The following is a 23,280-nucleotide window of genomic DNA, read 5'->3' on the forward strand; positions in this document are numbered from 1 at the left end:
CATCTAATTGCTTCACTACTGTATTATGTTCTTGCAAATACTGACTACGATATTGCATTAGCAGTAATTCAGAATTTGTTAGTTTCCTTTCTACCAGCTGGTAAAGATGGTCTACCAGTCTGATGGTCTGTGTTTTGGCAGCTGGATCTTTCAGCAGGGAATGCTTTTTTTGTAGTTTAATGTATTTGGTGGTTTGTTTCATGTACCGACATTTCTTACAGGCATTACATCACGGTCCCGACGTCGACTGATAACAACGATAACAAATGAGAGCACCGGAGGTTATTACACGGGGCCACGGGTAGAGCACTACTCCGACATGATTGTTTATTACACGCACAGCGGTATTAAACTGCATGTGGAAATCCACCAATCAGCGCGCGTCTGAGGAGGCAGACGGGACGACGTCAGCCTCGTTTGGTCGTCGTGGCTGGTGCGCGCGAGCGGAGAGGAAAAGGGGGGCAGAGCGAGCGCGCGACAGGGAGGAAGAGGAAAAAACTCCCAGCAGGCCGAAACGGGGTCACGAACTATGACCTTTCACAGGAGAAAAACAATAACAAATCATTTGTTTTAATCGTAACGACTGTAAAACTACGTTCACTAACTTCGCAGGTAAGCCGAATATTTTTTAAAATTTGTTTCCCGCGACCATGAACGGTGCTTAAAACCGGCAAGATAAAAAGCGTTTTTCTCTTGTTTAGCTGCTCGGGGAAGGAGCCCGGCTCCGAGGCTTAACGACAGGCCGTGCCGTGCTGTCAGACCGCACATTTATATTATCCACCGGCTGCAAGAAAAAAGCGCGTGTCGGTCACTTTTAGCCATTTCCACACACATTTCTCAGCAGCTGTCAATTTACAAACAAGCACTCATGCAGATTGTGGTGGGGCTTATACGAAAAATGCGCGCGATAAAGAGGACCGAGAATTAGCCTGCTAGCTAGTAGGCTAACTGTATTGGTGTGCTGCTGAACCCGACTGTTCTTATCGTTCATTTCCTACCCGTATTTCGACAAACCCAGATTTCTGCGGTATTATTGGCTATTACAAACTATCCGCCGATTGGACAGTCTTGTAGCCAATCAAAGCGCAGGAGTTTGCAAAACACTGACCAATCATGTCACACGGGGCGGGATTTGTCGCAATATGGGTGGGGGAATGAAGCGACCCTTTTACCTTTGCCATCTCGGGACAGTGGGTGTTTTTTCCCCCCTCCCGGTCTGAATAGGACACACGAATCAGTTTATAATCTAATAGACGTTGCATGAATTAATCCCTGACGATATACAACAACAACAGATGTTTGAAATTGATTTGAAGAAGCCGCATGTAATACTCGATTGTCCTTATTTTGGCTTTCCGCCAGATTCTCCATTTTGAGAGTTGTTTGAGGATTTCTGTATCTTGTTTGCTGTTATAGTACTGATTGAGTCAGCGGTTTAAAATAAAACAACACCTAATGAACTTTTTAAAAATAGATTCAAGGGCAAGGTTTGCTTTAAAACCGCGTTTGAGACTCCGTAGATGCTCTGCGACGTCATTTTAAGTTCACTAGCTGTGTGAAGGATGCAGTGTGCAAGAGCAGCAGGAACATTAAGTCATTAGGACTGATTACTTGTGTGGGTTCAAATATAATATGTCGCCTTTTAAAATGACAGTTTGCTGTTGTATACAAGGGCATCGTCACGTACTGTACTTTTAAAATGATGTCATGTACCCTTAAAATAATATTCTGTACACTTAATATAATTCACTGTACCTTTAAAATCCCTTGTTCCTTCAAAATAATGTCTTATATCCATAAAGTGATTGAATATTGATGTGTAATGAATCAGTCTGACCCTGGAGGTCAGATCATTGGTGGCAATAATTTTTTTTTTCATTCAATTTGTATTCAAAATCAAACATTAAAAGCACTACATATTTACTAAATGGTGAGTGTGCAAGCGTGCTGTCTGTGCTTTTGCCCATAACGCACCCTCAGTGAAGTGCACATAATTTCACCATTAATTCGATTGTTCTTCCTTGAATGGTTAAAAAATATCATTTTGTTGACATTTGTTATTTGCTACATTTAAAGTTTAAAGTTGTTTCATAATGTTATAGGGAAAGTGCTGTACAGCAAGTACATTTTATGTAGGGCTTTTCATGGACCTATTAGGTCTGAGCTGACTTTGGTGCTTGGACCTCTAAATATAATAACTTTGGTAATGGTGAGAAAGAAAAGAAGCATACAAACAAAGAAACAAACATTAATAAATCAGTGCTTCATGGACCCCTGAGGGTCCTCACGTTCTGGTATAGTGTGCCAGCTTAAAGGTACAGTTTGCAATTTTCCTGCAATTTCTACGTGTTTCTAGATCCAAAATAATCTCAGAGTCATGTGAAAAAATAAGTACACCCCATGGAAATGGTTGGCATTTTTGACATATTTGGACAAGCAAACATTTGATCATGTTTGAAACAGTGCCTATTAGTGATGTTGATATACTTGAACAAAACCACAAGGAAAATGAGCTTTTTCAATCAGTTATTCTACAGAAATATCAATAGATGTGATATTCTTCTGTGGAAAAAGTAAGTACATTCTTGGCCTCAGAAGCTAGTATTGCCCCCTTTAACAGAAATAACTTCTTGTAGGTGTTTTGCATAATTGTCCACCAGGCTTCCATGCAATATTTTTTCAGTTGCAAGATGTTGAGGGTTTTCTTGCATGTATTGCCTGTTTCAAATCCCCCCACAACATTTCAATAGGATTCAAATCCGGGCCTTGACTAGGTCAATCCATAACCCACCATTTCTTCTTTGTGAGCCATTCCTCTGTGGATTTGCTAGTGTGCTTAGGATCATTATCCTGTTGAAAGGTCCACTTTCGGTTCAACTTCAACTTTTGGACAGATGGCCTCACATTATCCTCAAGTACTCTGTGATATGATGCAGAATTTGTAGTTGAATCAATGAACGCAAGCTGTCCAGTCCCTGAAGCAGCGAAGCAACCCCAAACCATAACATTCCACCACCATACTTCACAGTTGGTATGCGGTGCTTCTCCTGAAATGCTGTCTTTGGTCTGGACCAAACATGTCTGCTGTTACAGTGGCCAAACAACTGTATCTTTGATTCATCTGTCCAGAGCACATTATACCAAAAGGCCTGGTCTTTGCCTATATGCTCATTGGCAAACTGTAGTCTTGCAAAGGCTTTTTCCTGACACGCTTCCCATGCAGGTCAAATTTGTGCAGTCTCTTTCTGATTGTAGAAGCATGCACTTTGACACCAACAGTTGACTTAGACGTACTAGTAGGTCCTGTGCTTAAATTTTGGGGTTCTTGGAGACTTCTTTTTGCATCAGACGGTCTGCTCTTTGGCTGAATTTGCTGGGTCTGGCAGTCGTTTGAAATCTGTGCCATTTGTAGATTATTTTCCTTACAGTGTAATGATGTATTTCAAATAATTTGGGGATCTTTTTAAATCTCTTGCCAGACTCATAGGCATCCACAACGTTTTTTGTGAAGGCCTTACAGAGCTCTTTAGATCTTGGCATTGTGACACCACACACCTCAATACCAAAGGGAACACCAGACAATAGATATAAGAGGGGAATAAAAAAGACAAGTTCCACCTGCACTCCCTAAGCAGGTTCTAATGGCTGGCACCCAAACCTGAACGCCTGATTCTAATTTCAAGGTGTGATGATTAATGTAGGGGTGTACTCACTTTTTCCATGTGAATGATCTGGGGTTTTTTTTGTTAATGTAAATTGTGACAATTACTAAAAAATGTTAATTTTATGTGTCGTTCGATAGAATGCATCACCTTCTATTAATAGACACTGTTTCAAAGAAGATCTAATGTTTCCTTATCCAAATATGTCAAAAATGCCAACAGTTTCAATGGGGTGTACTTATTTTTTCACATGACTGTATGTAATTTCAAAGATATCTTAGAAAACTATCATTTGCAATATTGCTATTGGTCTTGGTATCTTATTAATCTTAATGACCATCTTTTCCTTACTTATAAATAGTTATATGCACAATGTATTGTTTATACTTACCCAACTATTGGGTAAAAAAATACTGGTGCTGACGAAACCTTTAAATGGTGTACTGTGAGCATGCTAACCAATGTCAGATGTTCCAGTGAGTGTTTCTGTGTACATAGCTGTATGAGTGCAGTGTACTCTTTGTCACATCATGGTCTGATGTGTTGTTCATGTGGTGCGCAGGTCCAGCTTGTTATAACAGATGCAGCAGTGGCCTTGCTCCAGTAAGACACTGCTAATGACCTTTAATCAGCATGACAACCAACCTGGAGATGCTGGCTCAGCAGATAGTGACCACTGAGCAGGTAGCCGAGGTGAGCAACCTTTGTGTAAATCCGAGAGCAAAACTGCGTGAGACACGAGCCTCTGTTTAAAGTGTGTCTTAATCAGTATTGTCCCATCTTGTAACTTCTTGAAATAGAAGATTTGAATAAGAAGTCACCAGTGTTTCCAAATTTTTCACTTTCCACCGCATGTGTAGCTTATGTGCAACTACCAATTCCTAGAAATGTTTAAAATATAGGAGACTACAAAATCATTACACTCTAACACTATTAGGATGAACAAAAAAAGTCTGATTAATCCTGTCCCCTCCAGCAGAAATTTTGACCAATCCCACCCCCGGCCAAAATGTTTTGATCAATCCCTCTCGCTCCAGCAGAAAGTTTGACCAATTCCATTTGTATTAGCAGTAAGGTTGACTAATCCTGCTCCCTCCAGCAGAACGTCTGACCAATCACGTTTATTCTAGAAGGAAGTTAGAATGCCTTTTGCTCCAGCAGAAAGTATGACTTATCCCACCCCTCCAGTAGAAAGTTTGTTCAGTCCTGCAGAAGTGTTTATCCTTCACGCCTGCGCTGGCAGAAAGTATGTTCTTTCCAGCAGAAAATTGGATCAATCCCACCACCTCCAGCCAAAAAAGTTTGGCCAGTCCCTCTCACTCCAGCAGAAAGTTTGGAGTCGTCCAATCATGTGTATTCAAGTAGAAATTTTGGTCAGTTCCTACATCTCCAGCAGAGAGTTTGAGCAATACCCCCCCATCCCACCAGCACATATTGTTACTAATTGCTCTCTCTCTCCAGCAAAAAAAAGTTTGACTAATCTTGTCTGTTCAGTAGAAAGTTTGATCAGTCCCACCCGCTCTAGCAGAAAGTTTAATCAATGCCAGCTGCTCTAGCAGAGGGTTTGATGAATCCCTTCCACGTTAACAAATGAGCTTCATATCTCACAGCCTGTTCCCATCCACATGAGAGTGCTCTTGTGACTTCTTTTGTTGGGTTCCGGGGGATTTCAGTCTTAGTGTACAACTCTATCTACAGGTGCATTTGTAATAGATTTTGCAGAGTATATTTGTAATAGCAGGAGAGACGTTAGTGTTTAAGGGCAGATGGGCCTGTCGGATCAACCAGACACATGATCTGCTTTGTTGCAATATTTCCTCTTTAAACTGTCTCTGAGAAATCATGCTTGTTCCTGGGTATAAGTTATGAAAGTGGTTTCCAACTTATCAAGGAAACGGTGCTCCGAGAATCCACACGCCAGAAGCCAACGAAACCATGACTGGTATTTGACTGTTTGACATTTGACGTGACATTTAAAATATCATTTATTTTAAATTTGAAGGGAAAAAAAATTCTTTGGGAAAATACGTATTCTTCTACCTTGTGTGAAAGTCACCAGGGTGTGTTTACACGGCTCTTTGTGACTCTTTGTATTGCACGACTGGTCTCCATGGAAACACGGCACTTGACCCGCAAAGGACGAGTTTAACGAGAGGACATCTTGCCCCCATTCTCTAATTTTCTCTGTGTGTGTGATATGCACGTTGTGATTTAAATGTCTAAGTGTGTTTGTGTGCTTTGCAGACGCAGGCATCTCCTACAGACAGTCCGGTGATGAGTGCTTCTCCACAGCGCATTCAGATCATCTCCACTGACTCCTCCGTCACCGCGCCACAGAGGATACAGGTACATGACTTTTATTTAGACGACACAAACATACATGTGTCATATTTGTAGTTAATATAAATAAAACGAGTTTCATGTTTCCTGGAAAATCTGGAAATGTGTAGACTTGTATTCAGCTTATGGGAGGAACATGGGTGGAAATGGTTAAAATGTCAGGGAAATATTAGTAAAGTGCTGGAAATGTAGAAGTGTAAAAATGGGCTTTTAGGTAAATGAAATGACATGGTTTGGTATATTTCCATCTTAGCTCGTATATTTTTTGTAAGATTGGAGGAAGTCACCGGACGTCCTGTAGTAGAGCTGAAAGAAACTGTCCGTAGGTCAGTGACTTCAGTTTTCCTCTGCTGTGGCCAATCGCATGCATTCATTTAAATTTACCTGGAGGGAGCTAATCAGACCAGAGAGAGCTAGAGAGGGCTTTTATTTTCATTTACTCTTTCTGCTCTTATTAATGAAGTGACGACATGACTTGCTCAAAAAGCAATGCGATGCAAACCGAATTGCATAACAGCATGTGTTTATTCCCCGCTTCACGTTCCGAACAGTCGTGTTCCCTCTGTTCGGAGTAGAGGTGTGCATCGGGACAGAAATAGTCACCGAAACGTGCTTCAAATATGAAGCTTGTGGCGCAAAGAAAGGTCATGTTCATTAACAAGGGAACATCCAGGGGAATGTGTGGCATTCGGAACGTGTGGCGCTTTAATGCGACACATTCCTGCATTCATTCAGTTCATCTTTGGTAAATGCTTTACCCTGATCATATACACGAAGGGTTAAATGATTGTTTAAAATGCATTTGTTTATATTTTTGGAAATAGAACCAACTACAATCCACTGCAAGGTATGCTGCAAGGTAAGTTTGAAGAGGTAACATGAAGTGCCACTAGGAAGCAAAATATAACAACTTCAAATTGTCTTATTTATAGTCATGAATGAATTACTTGTGGTTAAGCTAAAAAAAGGGATGGGGCTTGTTAGTCGCTTATCAGACCTTTTGTAAGCAAAGCATTTTATGTTGCTGGGCCTTCACAAATGTTAGTTGAATACCCTTTCACCATAGAGTTAGTTTTAGCTAAATGTATTTGTTTTACCTTCATCTTACCAGGACAATCCCACCATGGTAGAACCTCTTTCAGAAAGGAGAGCTAATTAAGAGACTGCAGAATTGGAAATTTGACCTCAATCGAAGCTTTGGTTAGTCTGTTTGATTATTTTGGTGTGGGATTTAATGAAACTAATGAAAGCTTAACCAGCACACTGGTGTGTTACACTGAGTAAGAGTGTAATAATTCATTCAAACGTGTGATCAAATGATAATTGATTGATGTGAGGTTTCTATAAGCGTCTGTATGTGTGATTCAAGTTAGTCAGTAAGGAGTAATTACGCTCTGTATTACTGATTTTAAGAGGTTGCATGTTCTCCCCGTGCTTCGGGGGTTTCCTCCAGGTACTCTGGTTTCCTCCCCAAGTCCAAAGACATGCGTTGTAGGCTGATTGGCATTACCAAATTGTCTGTAATGTGTGAATGTGTGTGCGATTGTGCCCTGCGATGAGTTGGAGGGGATGGGTCCCTTGCCTTGTGCCCCGAGTTCCTTGGGATAGGCTCCAGTCTTCCCCGTGACTATGTGAAGGATAAGCGGTATAGAAAATGAATGAATGAATGGATGGAATGACTGCTGGATCATGTTGATTTATAAATGATTTATATGCTATTACATATTAAATTAAGTTGAATCAGATTAAATCAGTAAATAGCAGCGATTTTGGACAAGTGTCTTGATGTTTCTCAGATTAGTGTTCCCTTTTTCACTTTTGGGGTTAACCAGACTTCAAAATGCTATAACTTAACTTCTAGTTGAGATATAGCAGGAAAACATACTTCAGTTGAGGTGTACTATAGTCTGTAGTTTTCAACGTGATATATATTTGAAAATGTCAAAATTTCACCATGTGAAGGGTTTTCCCAGGCTGCCACACATACTGTATGGTGCTGTATGTAAAGTATTTGCCCCCATAGTGATTCTTCTGTTTTTATGTATATCTTATAATAAATTGTTTCAGAAATTAAAACAAAGGCAACCTGAGTAAACACAATATAATTTAAAAAAAATGATAATCTATTGAGGCAACAAAGATATCCAATACCAACTGGGCCTGTGTGAAAATGTATTTGCCCCCCCATAGTTACTGATTCCCCGAATCTATGAAACTGAATTCATAATTGGGTTCAGCTGGACTAGAGGCAACCAGGCCTGATTACTGCAAACCCTGTTCAATCAAATCATCACTTAAATAGAACTTTTTCAACAGCATGAAATGTTACAAAGCTATTTCAAAGACTCTGGGACTCCACAGTGAGCACCATTATCTCCAAATGGAAAAACTCAAAAGTGGCCGACCTTCCAAAATTCATCTTGCACTACTCATCCAGGAAGTCACAGAAGAGCCAAGACAACATCAATGGAACTACAGGCCTCTCTTGCATTAATAAAGGTCACTGTTCGTGACTCCACTATTAGAAAGACACTGGGCACAAATGACATCCATGGAAGCGTGGCGAGGTGAAAACCACTGCTGACCCAGAAGAACATTAAGGCTCGTCTGAATTTTTCCAAAACACACCTTGATGATCCTCAAACCTTCTGGGAGAATGTTCTGTGGACTGATGAGTCAAAAGAGGAACTGTTTGAAAGACAGGGGTACCGTTACATCTGGCGTAAGCCAAACACAGAATTCCATAAAAAGAACATCATAAATACAGTCAAGCATGGTGGTAGCTGTGTGATGGTGTGGGGAGGCTTTGCTGCTTCAGGGCCTGGGCAACTTGCATTCATTGAGAGAAATATGAATTCTGCTTTCTATCAGAAAATCCTAAAGGAGAATGTATGTTCTTCATTTCGTAAGTTCAACTTAAGCGCAACTGGATTATGCAGCAAGACAATGATCCAAAGCATAGGAGTAAGTCCTAGTCCTAGAAGTAAGTGAGAGAACGATCTCCAGTTATTGGAAGCATCTGGTTGCAGTTATTGCTGCTGAAGGTGGCACAACCAGATTTTAATTTTAAGGGGGCAGTTATTTTTTCACATGGGTGATAGGTGTTGGATAACGTTTTGTGCTTCAGTACAATAAATAAATAAATAAATAAAAACCCTAGTGTGTGTTTACTCAGGTTAACTTTGTTTTATGTTTGTATTTCATTTGAAGATCTAAAACTATTTAGCATGAGAGAGACACAAAAACAGAAGAAATACTTTTTCACAGCGCTGTATGTCTTGGAAAATGTCTCAAATTAATTCCTAAAATGTAGTAGCACTCTGTTCTATGCACATAATAGCTCTAATCGGCGTTGTACTGAAGAATGAATCTGATCATACTAATAGCATGCATCTGATCCTCCTTCTCAGATTGTGACGGATCAGCAGACGGGACAGAAGATCCAGATTGTGACGGCTGTGGATCCGGTCAGCGTGCCCAAGCAGCAGTTTATCCTGGCTGCTCATGATGGAACACCAACAGGCAAAGTCATCCTGGCGTCCCCCAACAACCCCAGCACTAAACAGCTCATCTTCACCACAGCAGACAGCCTGGTACCTGGTCGAATACAGGTACACACAGTAACACAGTGTGTAGTACATACCTGTTTGTCAGAATCAATGGAAAATGACCAACCCAGTACTACCAACAAGATATTGTTTGGGTTGTGAATTATTTGTAGCACAGCAGTGACTCTGACATGATGGAGGCATAGTAATGTTCTGGTACAAGTGTATTGGGACTGCAGTATTTCTGGGGTTTTTAAACATCTCAGTGTCACTGCTGCCTCTCTGGTTCAATCGTACCAGCACCACACACACAGACTGCCATGTCACTAGCATGTCAGTAGTCACTGCTGTGCTGAGAATAATCCATTACACAAATAATATCTGGTCAGAAGTGGTCAGTTTATAATAATTAATGTATACCAACCGTTCCTGTCTATAACTAATAATCTGGTAACTCAGTATAGGTGTTAAGTGTGATGATGTGTTGAACAAAGATGGTGACATTTCCCCTTGTGTGGTGGTGCAGTTTGTCACAGATGCAGTCTCGGTAGAGAGGATTCTGGGTAAAGGTGGGGAGGTGGGCCGACCGCAGCCTGTCGAGTACTGCGTTGTGTGTGGAGACAAAGCCTCGGGTAAAAACAAATACAAATTTACAAGAACAACTTACATACTCTTGCAAGTTTACTTACATCAGTAGAATACATTTAATACGTGTGTGTGGGTGTGTGTGTGGTTAGGGAGGCACTATGGAGCTGTTAGCTGTGAGGGCTGCAAGGGCTTCTTCAAGCGAAGTGTCAGGAAGAGTCTGACCTACAGTTGCCGCAGCAACCAAGACTGTGTAGTCAACAAGCACCACCGCAACCGCTGCCAGTTCTGCCGCCTCAGGAAGTGCCTTGAGATGGGCATGAAGATGGAGTGTGGGTGTTTTTTTTCTTTACACATACTTGTGCTTTCCTTAGATTTGCTTCCACCTGAAACATACTGACTTAAAGCTACACACAAGTGATCTGCTAATGTGTGTGTGTGTGTGTGTGTGTGTGTGTGGTATGTATGAATGAATACTATGATTACTTAGAACAACACTGGCTCAGACTCACTTATTACCACAACATATACGTCACTGAGCCCTTTATTAGGAACAGTATACTAAGACTATACTATACGATAGGGCCTCCCTTTGCTCTCAAATGAGCCTCAATTTTTCATGGCATGGATTCCACAAGATGTTCAAGATATTCTGGTCCATGTTGACATGATGGCATCATGCAATTCCTGCACATTTTTTTAACGTACTCTTTCATACTGCGAATCCCCCGTTCTACCACATCGCAAAGTGTTCTATTGGATTTGGATCCGGTGACTGGGAAGACCACTGAAGAACCCTGAACTCATTGCCATGTTCATAAACCAGTTTGAGAAGACTTGCTTTGTGACATGGTGCGTTGTCATGCTTGAAGTAGCCGTTAGAAAATGGATAAATTATGGCCATGAAGGGATGCATATGGTCAACAACAATACTCAAATAGAACTCAAGTGAGGATTGATTGGTATTAATGGGCCCAAAGTGTACCAAGAAAACATTCCCCACAGCATTACACCACCTCCACATGCCTGGACTGTTGACACAAGGCAGGTTGGGTCCATGGATTCATCTTGGTGCCAAATTCTGACCCTACCATCTGTGAGCCTGAGAAGAAATACGAGATTCATCAGACCAGACTACGTTTTTCCAGTCTTCAACTGTCTAGTTTTGGTGAGTCTGTGCCTACTGTATCCTCAGCTTTCTGTTCTTGGCTGAACCCGACATGATTTTTTGTTGTAGCCTATCTGGCTCAAGTGTTGGTTGTCTGAGTGCTTATCTGAGTTATTGTCGCCTTTCTGTTAGCTCAAAACAGATTGGCCATTCTCATCAACAAGGTGCTTCCGTCCGCAGAACTGCCACTCACTGGATGTTTTTTCTTTATTGCACCATTTTGAGTAAACTTTAGAAAGTGCTGTACGTGAAAATCACAAGAGATCAGCAATTATAGAAATACTCAAACCAGCCCGTCTGGCACAAGCAGTTATGCCACGGTCAAAATCGCCGAGCTCACATTTTTGCCCATTCTGATGGTTGATGTAAACATTACCTGAAGCTGCTGGCCCATGTGTGTGTGTGATTTTATGCATTGGACTGCTGCTACACAATTGGCTGCTTAGATAATAGCATGAATGAGTACGTGTACAGGTGTTCATAATAAAGTGTTCGTTGAGAGTGTGTGTGTGTGTGTGTGTGTGTGTGTGTGTGTGTGTGTGTGTGTGTATATTCTGTTGAAGTAGTTGACCTGCTTCTGTGTGCTTGTGTGTGATACTGCAGCTGTGCAGAGTGAGAGAAAGCCATTAGACCTGCCCAGAGAAAAACCTGTTAACTGTGCTGCCTCAACTGAGAAGATCTACATCCGAAAAGATTTGCGAAGTCCCCTAATAGCAACGCCAACTTTCATCACAGACAAAGATGGCACACGGTAACACACACTGACTTCTAAACTTGTGTGAAACACAAAGACATACTTTGTCTCATGGTCTATTTCGTACCAACACCGGTACCATAGTACCACCACCCAAAAAGTCACAAACTTCAGAATCTACACATAGCACAAAGTACAAAACAAATATTCTACATACAAGATACATGTTTTTATTTATTATACCCGCCTATTCCGAGTGTGGAGTTGCTTAAAGAAAGTTAGCATCAACTCTTGTCATTTTCTTGCAATTCCAAGATGGTTGTTTTGTAATTTAGTTATCATTTCAACAATAACAGTAACTCTCCTACATCTTTTTATTTTATTTTTTATTTTATTGTAATAAAAGGTTTTTAATGCATGGTGTAAATTTAATAACTATAAAGGTTTTCATCTCTGCTGTTCAAAGTCAAATTGACCGATGCATGTTTTCATATCTTTAAGCTCTTTATTTGGATTGTAGAGCTCCATGATAGCATAATAGCAACGAATTTGTGTCTTATCTTAGTCACTGTTCTTAGGAATTTCTCATACCCTGATTGGTTGTTTAAATGGTACATCATTTTGGTAGCTCTGGTTTATTGGACCCCGGGATGCTGGTGAACATCCAACAGCCTGTTATCCAAGCCGATGGCACGTTACTCTTAGCAACAGACACCAAGGTAACATCTTTTTCAATACAATCTTTTTATAGATGGGTATTTTTATGTACCTGTAGTCATGGATACCAGTGTGCTAATTGGTCAGATCTTATTAAGTCAGGTCTTAGCTTGGGTTAACTTGTATAATTTGTATGAATTAATGATGATTTGATTTGACCTTTAGACAGAGACCAGTCATGGGGATTTAGGCACACTGGCCAATGTGGTGACATCATTAGCCAGTCTTAGCGAATCACTCAATAACGGGGACGGGGACATTTCAGCCAGCCAGCAGGAGGAGTCTGTCAGTGAAATCACACGGTACTGATTGACACGGTGTGTGTCTGTGAGTGGGAGAGAGAGTGAGTGAGAGAGAGATCATGTTTGTACTGTTAAGGCATATACTGACAGCATGTATTAATGTTTGTCCTGAAATGACTGTATATGTGTGCACACAGTGCCTTTGACACTCTGGCCAAAGCATTAAACCCTAATGAGGAGGGGGAGGGGCAGAGCCTGTCAGAGGCGGAGTGTGTGGGTGGAGCAACTATACAGGTCATCAGCAGAGATCAGGTCACGCCTCTTATAGAAGTGGAAGGCCCTCTGCTCACGGACACACACGTCAACTTTAAGGTGCGTCTCTAAACACAAGTAAAACATTGCTGCCATGTGTTATGTGTTTATGAACTGTTAATTACTGAACTATGTTTGTTAAAAGACTTAATAAATAAACAACAATTGCTACTCATGAACCAAACCTGAGATTATTAGAGCATGGTACCATTATTATTTCTTGCATTACTATCATCCACATAGAGAGCTAGTCTTAGATAATCATGGACCAAATGGTGTCCAAGCAACACCATCCATACAGTGCAGAAGAACAAAAAAAAAGGAAGAGAGTTCAAGCAAAATGAGAAAAGAAAAAAAAATTCTAATAGTTTGGGGGGAAAAAAGTAACCGTGTAAAGTAAGGTAAAAAATAAAAAGACAATAATATGTTTGCAAATGTATAACTATATACAGTGCTGTGAAAAAATATTTGCCCCCATCCTGATTTCTGTTTTCTGTTTCTGATCTCATATACCAAAATGTTGCAGAAATTAAAAGAAAATCTAAGATGCAACAAAGGCAATCTGATTAAACACAAAAGACAGTTTTCAAATGGTAATATTATTTATTGAAGCAAAAACGTTATCCAATACCAACTGATTAAACACAAAATACAGTTTTTAACTGATTATGTTGTTTATTGAAGCAAAAAAAGTTATCCAATACCAGCTGGGCCTGTGTGAAAATGTATTTGCCCACGTAGTTACTAATTCCCCAAATCTATGAAACTGTATTCACAATAGGGTTCAGTTGGACTAGGCAAAACCAGGCCTGCTTACTGCAAACCCTGTTCAATCAAATCAACACTAAAATATAACTTTTTCAACAACATGAAGTTGGTTAAAAGCACTTACCCAGTAACACACTATGCCAAAGTTGAAAGTAATTCCAGAAATGATCGGGAGTGGACTAGCCAAAGTACAAATCAATTGAGATGCTGTGACAGGACCTTAAACGGGCAGTTTCATCTTAGAAAACCCTCCAGTGCTTCTGAACTAAAGCAGTTCTGCAAAGAAGAGTGGGCCAGAATTCCCCCACAGTGTTCTGAAAGACTGATCTCCAGTTATCTGAAGTGTTTGGTCGCAGTTATTGCTGCTAAAGGTGGGGTTTTAACGTAAAGATTTTACGTTTAAGGGGGCAATTAGTATTTCATATGGGTGATAGGTGTTGGAGATATATAATATTGCTTCAATAAAAAAATTCAAACTGTATTGTGTTTACTCAGGTTGCCTTTGTTTTATGTTGTATTTTGTTTGAAGATCTAAAACAGGAGGGGACAAATACTTTTTCACGGCACTGTACCCATTAAACCAAATTAGCTCTGATAGAAATTTTGCCCTAAAATTTTACTGGTTGCATGACTGATTACTGATTCTATGACTGGTTTATACTTTTGCGTGTGCGTATTTGTGAACACATCAGATTTTTTACCCTAATTGCATGTAACCTGAACATGAAAAACTGAGAATGAATGCAGAAGAGGTGAAGTAATATACCACGCTGTTATCTATTAGAAGCACGCAGGTAGAGAACAGTTTGTAATTTTTGTAGATTTTTTTTTTCCACAGAAAAAGAAGAGTCAAAGACAAATGTGGATGTTGCATAATAAAAGAAAATATACAGTATAATAAGCCCCTCCTGCATACCATTACTGACACAGTTAAGGTAAACAAACGTTTACCTTAACTACCCCAACACTTTAACTCACTAACTAACATAAACCTAAACACTATTTTTAGCTTGTTAAATATAATTTAATATTGCTAAACATGTACATTTTATTTTAATATATAGTGTAAATATAGCTTTGTATGAACATTTCATGCCCCCGCTGATGAACAGAGCTGCAGCTTGACACCTCTCTCTCTCTCTCTCTCTCGCTCTCGCTCTCTCTCTCTCTGTGTCTTTATTTATCTTGCTATACATCAGCACTTCCTGGCTTCTCCACGCTTATTATAGTGCTGCATTGGTCTGATGCCATGTTTGCTATCAGTAGGGAAAGTAGGGTCACAACGATTGTCTCGTCACAATGATTCCACATAAGCAACCAGACAGAGTGATAAACACATAACACAATAACCCCACACTTACTCTATACATCAAGACGCAAATGTGCTTAAACGTACAAGTGTAAACCAGCCTGAGCCAAACAGTTCAGAAAGGAAGAGTGTACGAATCTCTGTCTCTGTGTCCTTCCCTCTCTAGCTGACAATGCCCAGTCCGATGCCTGAGTATCTGAATGTCCATTATATTTGCGAGTCTGCGTCCCGTCTGCTGTTTCTCTCCATGCACTGGGCACGCTCCATCCCAGCCTTCCTAGCTCTTGGGTGAGAGTCACTGTATGTTTTTGGCTCCTTTCAGAAATGGCATTAACATCCATATTGAGTGATCAGATTACAAGTGGACAGCAGATAGTACGTCATACATTATTAAAAAAAACAAAAAACATTGCACACTATAAAAGAATACAAAGTGCCATGCTCATCAGTGGTTGATGTAGTGCTCAAAGGGAGCTGATGACAAAGTTCTGGCAGTGGGAACCAAATTTTTGGTTAAGTGTAAACGCTGCTATGATGCTTGTCTAAAAGCCAACAATAGCAGGACGGCATAGTATGCCGCTGTACTCATGGGACAGCTACAAATAATGTAGTGGTGATGGTGAAACATAAAGGAAACATGTTAATAGACATAAAAAAAAAACCTTATTACCTCAAACTGACGTTAAGGAATGTTTCTGTTTATGCAGTCTTGTTTTCTGTATGAGCCCAGATCATACTGATTTATGACGTAAGCAGAATGTACAGTGCTGTGAAAAAGTATTTCTTCTGTTTTTGTGTGTATCTCATACTAAATCATTTCAGAAATTAAAACAAAATCTAAGATAAAACAAAGGCAACCTGAGTAAACACAAAAGACAGTTTTCAAATGGTGATATTATTTATTGAAGCAAAAACGTTATCCAATACCAACTGGGCCTGTGTGAAAATGTATTTGCCCCTGTAGCTACTGATTCCCCAAATCTATGAAACTGCATTCATAATGGGGTTCAACTGGACTAGATGCAACCAGGCCTGATTACGGCAAACCCTGTTCAATCAAATCAGCACTTAAATATAACTTTTTCAACAGCATGAAGTTGGTTAAAAGCACTTACCCAGTAACCCAGAATTTTGCCAAAGCACACCTCAAACCTTTTGGGAGAATACTCTATTGACTGAGGAGTTGAAAGTGGAACTGTTTGGAAGAAGGGGGTACCGTTACAACTGGCATAAACTAAAAACCGAATTCCACAAAAAGAACATTATATCTATGGTCAAGCATGGTGGTGGAAGTGTGATGATGTGGGTATGCTTTGGTGCCTGGGCAAATTGCAGTAATTGAGGGAAATATGAATTCTGCTCTCTACCAGAAAATAAGTTCAGTCCGTAAGTTGAAACTCACGCGCAACTGGATTATGCAGCAAGACAATGATCCAAAGCATAGGAGTAAATCCACCTCTGAATGGCTCAAAAAAAGCTAAATTAAAGTTTTGGAGTGGACTAGTCAAAGTCCTGACTTGAACTATTGGAGATGCCATGGCAGGATCTTAAACAGGCAATTCATGTTCAAAAACTCTCCAATATGGCTGAACTAAAACAGTTCTGCATAGACGAGTGTGCCAGAATTCCACCACAGTGCCGTGAAAGACTGATTGCCAGTTATCAGAAGCATTTGGTTGCAGTTATTGCTGCTAAAAGTGGAACAACCAGCTTTAAAGTTTAAGGAGACAATTAGATTTTCCCATGGGTAATATCCATCCATCCATCCTCTATACCGCTTATCCTTTCTTCAGGGTCACGGGGAAACCTGGAGCCTATCCCAGGGAACAAGGTGGGATACACCCTGGACAGGGTGCCAGTCCATTGCAGGGCACAATCACATACACACTCACACACCCATTCATACACTACGGACACTTTAGACATGCCAATCAGCCTACCATGCATGTGTTTGGACTGGGGGAGGAAACCGGAGTACCCAGAGGAAACCCCCGCAGCACGGGGAGAACATGCAAACTCCGCACACACAGGGCCACGATGGGAATCGAACCCCCGACCCTGGAGGTGTGAGGCAAACATCCTAACCACTGAGCCACCGTGCGCCCTCCATGGGTAATATGGGTAACTATTTTAGTATGAATTATACTAAAAACAGAAGAAATCAGAATGGGGAAAATACTTTTTAACAGCACTGTAGTAATTTTCTTTAATTCAGGGCTTTTGTTAGACGAGCTTTGTTGTAGAATCTGATGCGATGAAGACATATTATCTCACAGTCTGTCATAAAACTGTATGTACTCTGTGTACTGAGATGACCTCATTTTTAGCCCTGTCAATCACTAACAACTACTCGGACAATGAAGCACCAGCATATCTTGCCACAGTGAAGAGGTGGGCGACAGTCAAACCAAACGTAACTGAGACAAGGGCCAGTTTAATGAATATAATATTGATATTGTGATCATTTATGCCACAATTCATTTTTCTGAGATATCACAGGTATTGTGATACATTTTTTGAACTGTTATCTAACTAATTTTCATTCAGTTATTTTCTGTTTTCTAGCTCATTTTTGTTTTAAACAATTACAGACTTTGATTCGGTGCTAAAAATGTCAAGAAATTTTATCTAATCGTAGAATTTATCATAATAATTAATCGTTTCCCTTTTCAGTTTTAATGAATATATTCACCTAGTTGTTTACTGTAGAAATGTCTCAATGTATCATGATATATTTTTGTCATATTGCCCAGCCCTAACAAACGCCACCTTAACAACAAACAAGCCAGTGTAAACATTGGTCATTGTGTATAATTGTGCACTCTTGATGGGCCCATGCATTTCACTCCTGAGCATGTGTCTCTATATATGTATCTGCATTTGTGTGTTGTAGGCAGGAGTGTAACACATCTCTGGTACGGGCATGCTGGAATGAGTTGTTCACTCTCGGTCTGGCGCAGTGTGCTCAGGTCATGAGCCTCTCCACCATCCTGGCTGCCATCGTCAACCATCTGCAGAGCAGCATACATGAGGGTATGTCAGCTCTATAATGCCCCAAGTGGAGAAGGAGCTTGTGGTTTAAAAGGAAAAAATGGTTGTTACAGTTTAGTCATTTTTTGGTGGTGAAATCTGACAGTCCTTAATGTTCCAGTAACTAATCACTCGTTTATTACTTAAAGACAAGCTGTCTGGGGAACGAGTGAAGTTGGTGATGGAGCACATCTGGAAGCTGCAGGAGTTCTGTAACAGCATGGCCAAGCTGGAGACGGACGGCTATGAGTATGCCTACCTGAAAGCCATCGTCCTCTTCAGTCCAGGTAAACACATGTTCCTGACACTCTTCCTACAACTGGTATTTTTAGATCATGCTTATTTTCCGCACATTTATTGTCTGTTTATGTTAGATAGCTTTATATACACTGCATATAATAAGTCTACACACCCCTGTTAAAAAAGCAGGTTTTTGTGACGTAAAAAAATGAAACAAAGATAAATCATATCACAACAATTCCACCTTTAATAACCGTAAAACTTACAACCTGGACAATGCCATTGAAAACCAAACTGACACATTTCAGAGAAAAAAGTTTTTTATTTTATTTTAATCTTTAATAACGTAGTTGCGTAAGTGTGCACACCCCTAAACTAATACTTTGTTGAAGCAACCTTTGAATTTACTACAACACTCTTGGCAATATTTTCCCACTCTTTCTTGCAAAAACATTCTAGACAGTACTGTATGTTTACAGACTGAACAGTTGCTACTCTTGATTATGATTGGTGAGGAATTTTTTAATAAAGAAGTTTGAATTAAACCCACCTTGTAGCGTTAGCATTATTATTAATTTACTCCGTGCGAACCCGCTGTCTACACGAGCAGGTGCAAGTTCAGGTCATTTTGCGGGATCAATAAAAGATGGCGGTTGTGAGATCGGGAAGTTGAAGCAGATGATGTACAGAGTTACTTTCCTCATCACAATGGCTCTTTGCAGCATTTCCATGCTTGTTCAGTTGACTGAGGTGATGAAAAGCAGTGTGAAAGTAACTGTTGCTCGGCGTAGATGCATTTTGGACTTCCTGTAGTTTTTATCCCGATTGTATTATACAACTCTGAACAGGTCACTCACACCGGTGCGAATAAATATTTATTCACAGTCGCACAAATACTTTTCAGTCGCAAATGCAAGTGAAATGGTCACACTGTAAAGCCCTGAGTTTTATCTACAAAGTTTTTTTCCCGTTCAGCGTGATGACGTTTAATGTCCCCGACAACCTCTTCAGTGCCATTTAGCATCATGTTAATGTCATGATTTCTCCTCGCGCAAAGCGAAACTGGCATGCTATTTCCGTTTCGGGGTTTTGGCACGACAAAATGATGTCATCCCTGCGCCGCTCTATGGTGATAGGCTGTAAGTGTAGAAAGCGCTTGATTTGATCTGCAGCGGAGTTTTCTATTAGCAGAGGACGAACTTTAAACGTTAATATCGCAGTCGATCATGTTCATTTAATCGTCGGCAGTCAAAATCGTAATCGTGATCGATATTCAATTAATTGTGCAGCCCTAGGCTCTGGCTAGGTCATTCGAAACATTGATCTTCTTTTGGTGAAGCCATTCCTTAGTTGATTTGGATGTATGCTTTTGGGTCATTGTTGTGCTGAAAGGTGACATCCCTTTTCATCTTCAGCTTACTAGAAGACACCTGAAGGTTGTACACTAAAACTGAATAAGTATTTGTAGCTATTCATGATTCCCACCACCTTGATCAAAGCCCCAGTTCTGGCTGAAGAAAAGCAGCCCTACAGCAGGGTGCTGCCGCCACTGTGCTTCACTATGCATATGGTGTTCTTTTGGTGATGTGCTCTTTTTTTTTTTTTTTTTGCCTCAACCATACCTTTTGGAATTATTATACCTTTTTGGAATTGTTCTCATCAGACCATAACATATTTGCCACATGGTTTGGGGTGATTTAGTTGAGCTTGGATGTTTTTTGTGAGTAAATCCTACAGAAACAGCTGGTCTTTATTTAGGATTAATCAGAATAATTTCATTGATAAATAGTTTTGAACATGAGATTGAATGTGATTGGTTCATTTTGAACACAGCCTCATCCCAAATTTTTAAAAGGGTGTGCACATTTATGCAACCAGGTTATTGTAACTTTTTTTTTATTTTTCCCTAAAATGTTTCTGATTGTTTTTCACATAATATTTATATGTTGTAATTTCACATTGAGAGTGGAAAAAGTTCTGACATGATTTTATCTTGGAAATGTATTTATTTTTTACTTTACAGAAACATGCGATTTTATATAATTAGCTGCTGACTGAATGACATTTCAGTGGGCAGAATTTCTGTTAATCTCATTTGAAATATATACTTGACTTTATTATTGAATAAAAGAATAAAATTGTGTAGGAAACACATATAGCAATACCTATTCCAAAGCCATGAAATTGAATTAAAAACCAATTTAATATTATACATATTTCATAGTTTTCTAAAGTTTATCCCACATAGCAATGTCTCTTCCTTATTTAAACTGCTCAATTGTTATGTAAGGAGACATTCTGTCCTGAAGTGTTTTATTCCTCTTACACACAGGCAAATATTTTACTTTTTATTCATTTATATCTACATTTAGTGGCATGGAATGTCTGCAAAACAAGTTAGGGATAACTAGTCATTCACTCAGTGCTATCTTGGAAGTTAATAAGACAAAAAAATTGCTTGTTGTATTACCAAGCAACACAAAGTTTAAACTCCACCTTCTTTCTACAAGACCACCCAGGCCTGAACAGCAGCAGCCAGATCGAGAAGTTTCAGGAGAAAGCGCAGATGGAGCTGCAGGATTATGTACAGAAGACTTATCCAGATGACACTTACAGGTCCGTACTTTGATCTTCGCTTAGCTCACCTCTCTGCTCTTACTCTTTTCTTTATTAATTGCTTCCTCTGTTTGAATTGGCAGACTGGCGCGAACCCTGATGCGTCTGCCAGCACTGCGTCTGATGAGCTCCAGCATAACAGAAGAACTTTTCTTCACCGGGCTGATTGGAAACGTGCCCATTGACAGCATCATCCCGTACATCCTCAAAATGGAGACCGCCGACTACAATAGCCAAATCAGTGGTCCTACTGCATGACTCCAGAGTGGCCTGTTTTGAGCTACAGGTGCAGACTGAAATCCTACAATCTCCCGTCATCACTTGCCTTCATTGCAAAGCAATGCAAAAGTTAGGACCATCGTTTTCTTTTTCTTTTTCTTTATCCCCCCTTGCGTCGAGCATTTCATTTTCCTAACAAAGAGCCGTAACAGTGATACCGTCTGACTGAATGTTACTTAATATGGTTTGCATTTTAGTTCTCTAAGAGTCATGCACCATGGGACTTTGAGTTTTAAAACTCAATATTGTTTTCATTTTCTGAAAATGAAAAAAAAATTATTATTCAACGAGTTATTTTTAAGCACTTGTTTTCCAGTCAGAAACGTGCTGGCTAAGGGGAAAACTTATCATACACACGCTTTTTGTATTATTTAAGATCAGTGTATTAAGGATTTGACTCCTCCTCATGCAACTGTATTAGAAGTGTAATGTTAATGAGTCTGTGTTCACCTATGATCCTGAAAATAACCTCATCTTGAATTCTTATGCAAGAGTTGCATGGGTCTCTCTGTGACCCTGGGTCCTAATCTAGGACCTTTTTTCTGCCTTCCGTAGTGTATTGAATATTCCTACATTTATTTATATATATATATATATATATATATATATATATATATATATATGTATATATATATATGTGTGTGTGTGTGTGTGTGTATGTATATATGTATATATGTGTGTGTATATATATATATATATATATATATATATATATATATATATATATATATATATATATATATATATATATATATATATATATATATATATATAGCCTCTTGCATAAATATCCTGATAAACAGGCACTATTACTTCTAGGATCAATTTCCCGGACATGCATTAAGCCTAGCGCTGCACTAAATTGCAATGTCATGGGTGATCCATTATTTTTAAGTTTAAGCCACAGTTTAGGCTTAATGTACAGTGGCTATAAAAAGTCAACACAATCCTGTTAGAATGACAGGTTTTTGTGGTGTAAAAAATGAAATCATTACAGAACCTTTATCACCTTTATTGTGAATTGCAACATATAAAAGCAAGGGACAAACACCCAGTGTTTAAGAGAAAGAGGAAAAAAAAAAAAACTTCCAATACCCAGTGTGTATAAGTGTGCACACCCTTTTATAATTGTGAATGTGGCAGTGTTCAGAATCAACCAATCACATTCAAACTCCTGTTAAATACTAATTAGTGTACACCTGCCATCAGTTAAAATGATGGATTACCCATAAATTAAATACAGCTGTTACAATAGGATTTTTCTGACTGGAAAAGCCACGGGCCTCAAAGAGCTTACAAAGCAGCTAAGATAAGATCAAGGTTAAAATAAGGCAAAAATTGACTCGGCATCTTGACTCGGCAAAAATATTGCCGAGTCAAGATGTGCCAAACTGTCTGACTCTTTACCCAAAACAATTGAATGCCATGATAAAATCTAAGGGTGCTTCAACTAAGTGTTAGTGTAGGGGTGTGCATACTTATGCAACCAGGTTAATGTACTTTTATTTTTTATTTTTCCCACCCTAAAATGATTCTCATTGTTTTTCACTTTCATATATAGGCTGCAATTTCACAATAAAGGTCGGTTTCATTTATTTATTTATTTATTTATTTTTGAACACCACAAAAACCTGCTATTTTAACAGGGGTGTGTAGATCATACAAATACCTGATTATATGTGAGCTCTGAATCCATGACTGCTATGACCTTGGTATTGATTTACAAAACAACACCTCTGCTGTTCAGACAATCAGCATATAAACGGATGA

The 23,280-nt window shown here is 39.5% G+C and overlaps 2 protein-coding genes across 4 annotated transcripts in view; one reads left to right on the top strand and one right to left on the bottom strand.

The window, feature by feature from the left end:
- Positions 1-23,280, bottom strand: part of LOC108265469 (cytosolic sulfotransferase 2) — a 278,533-nt gene that overhangs the window by 82,318 nt on the left and 172,935 nt on the right. The gene's annotated exons all lie outside the window — the stretch shown is intronic.
- On the top strand, positions 434-22,095 carry nr2c2 (nuclear receptor subfamily 2, group C, member 2). Of its 2 annotated transcripts, XM_017468002.3 has the most exons (15): positions 434-612; positions 4,225-4,355; positions 5,907-6,008; positions 9,413-9,613; positions 10,077-10,182; positions 10,288-10,467; positions 11,907-12,054; positions 12,626-12,716; positions 12,880-13,016; positions 13,154-13,328; positions 15,512-15,633; positions 18,239-18,378; positions 18,525-18,662; positions 21,126-21,231; positions 21,315-22,095. In XM_017468002.3, exons 2-15 carry the CDS (start codon positions 4,296-4,298, stop codon positions 21,487-21,489), a joined length of 1,881 nt encoding a protein of 626 aa, XP_017323491.1. In that variant the 5' UTR covers positions 434-612; positions 4,225-4,295; the 3' UTR covers positions 21,490-22,095. The 2 variants fall into 2 exon arrangements, with proteins under 2 accessions (XP_017323491.1, XP_017323492.1); XM_017468003.3 differs by lacking the exons at positions 434-612; positions 4,225-4,355 and adding an exon at positions 5,521-5,604.

Source organism: Ictalurus punctatus, chromosome 5 (genome assembly GCF_001660625.3).
Source record: "Ictalurus punctatus breed USDA103 chromosome 5, Coco_2.0, whole genome shotgun sequence".
Lineage (NCBI taxonomy): Eukaryota > Metazoa > Chordata > Actinopteri > Siluriformes > Ictaluridae > Ictalurus > Ictalurus punctatus.

Coding starts and splice junctions, on each gene's coding strand:
- nr2c2 (XM_017468002.3), top strand. CDS start 4,296: ATGACAACCAACCTGGAGATGCTGGCTCAGCAGATAGTGACCACTGAG. Junction 4,356..5,906: donor CCACTGAGCAGGTAGCCGAG/GTGAGCAACCTT, acceptor TGTGCTTTGCAG/ACGCAGGCATCTCCTACAGA. Junction 13,017..13,153: donor TCTGTCAGTGAAATCACACG/GTACTGATTGAC, acceptor GTGTGCACACAG/TGCCTTTGACACTCTGGCCA.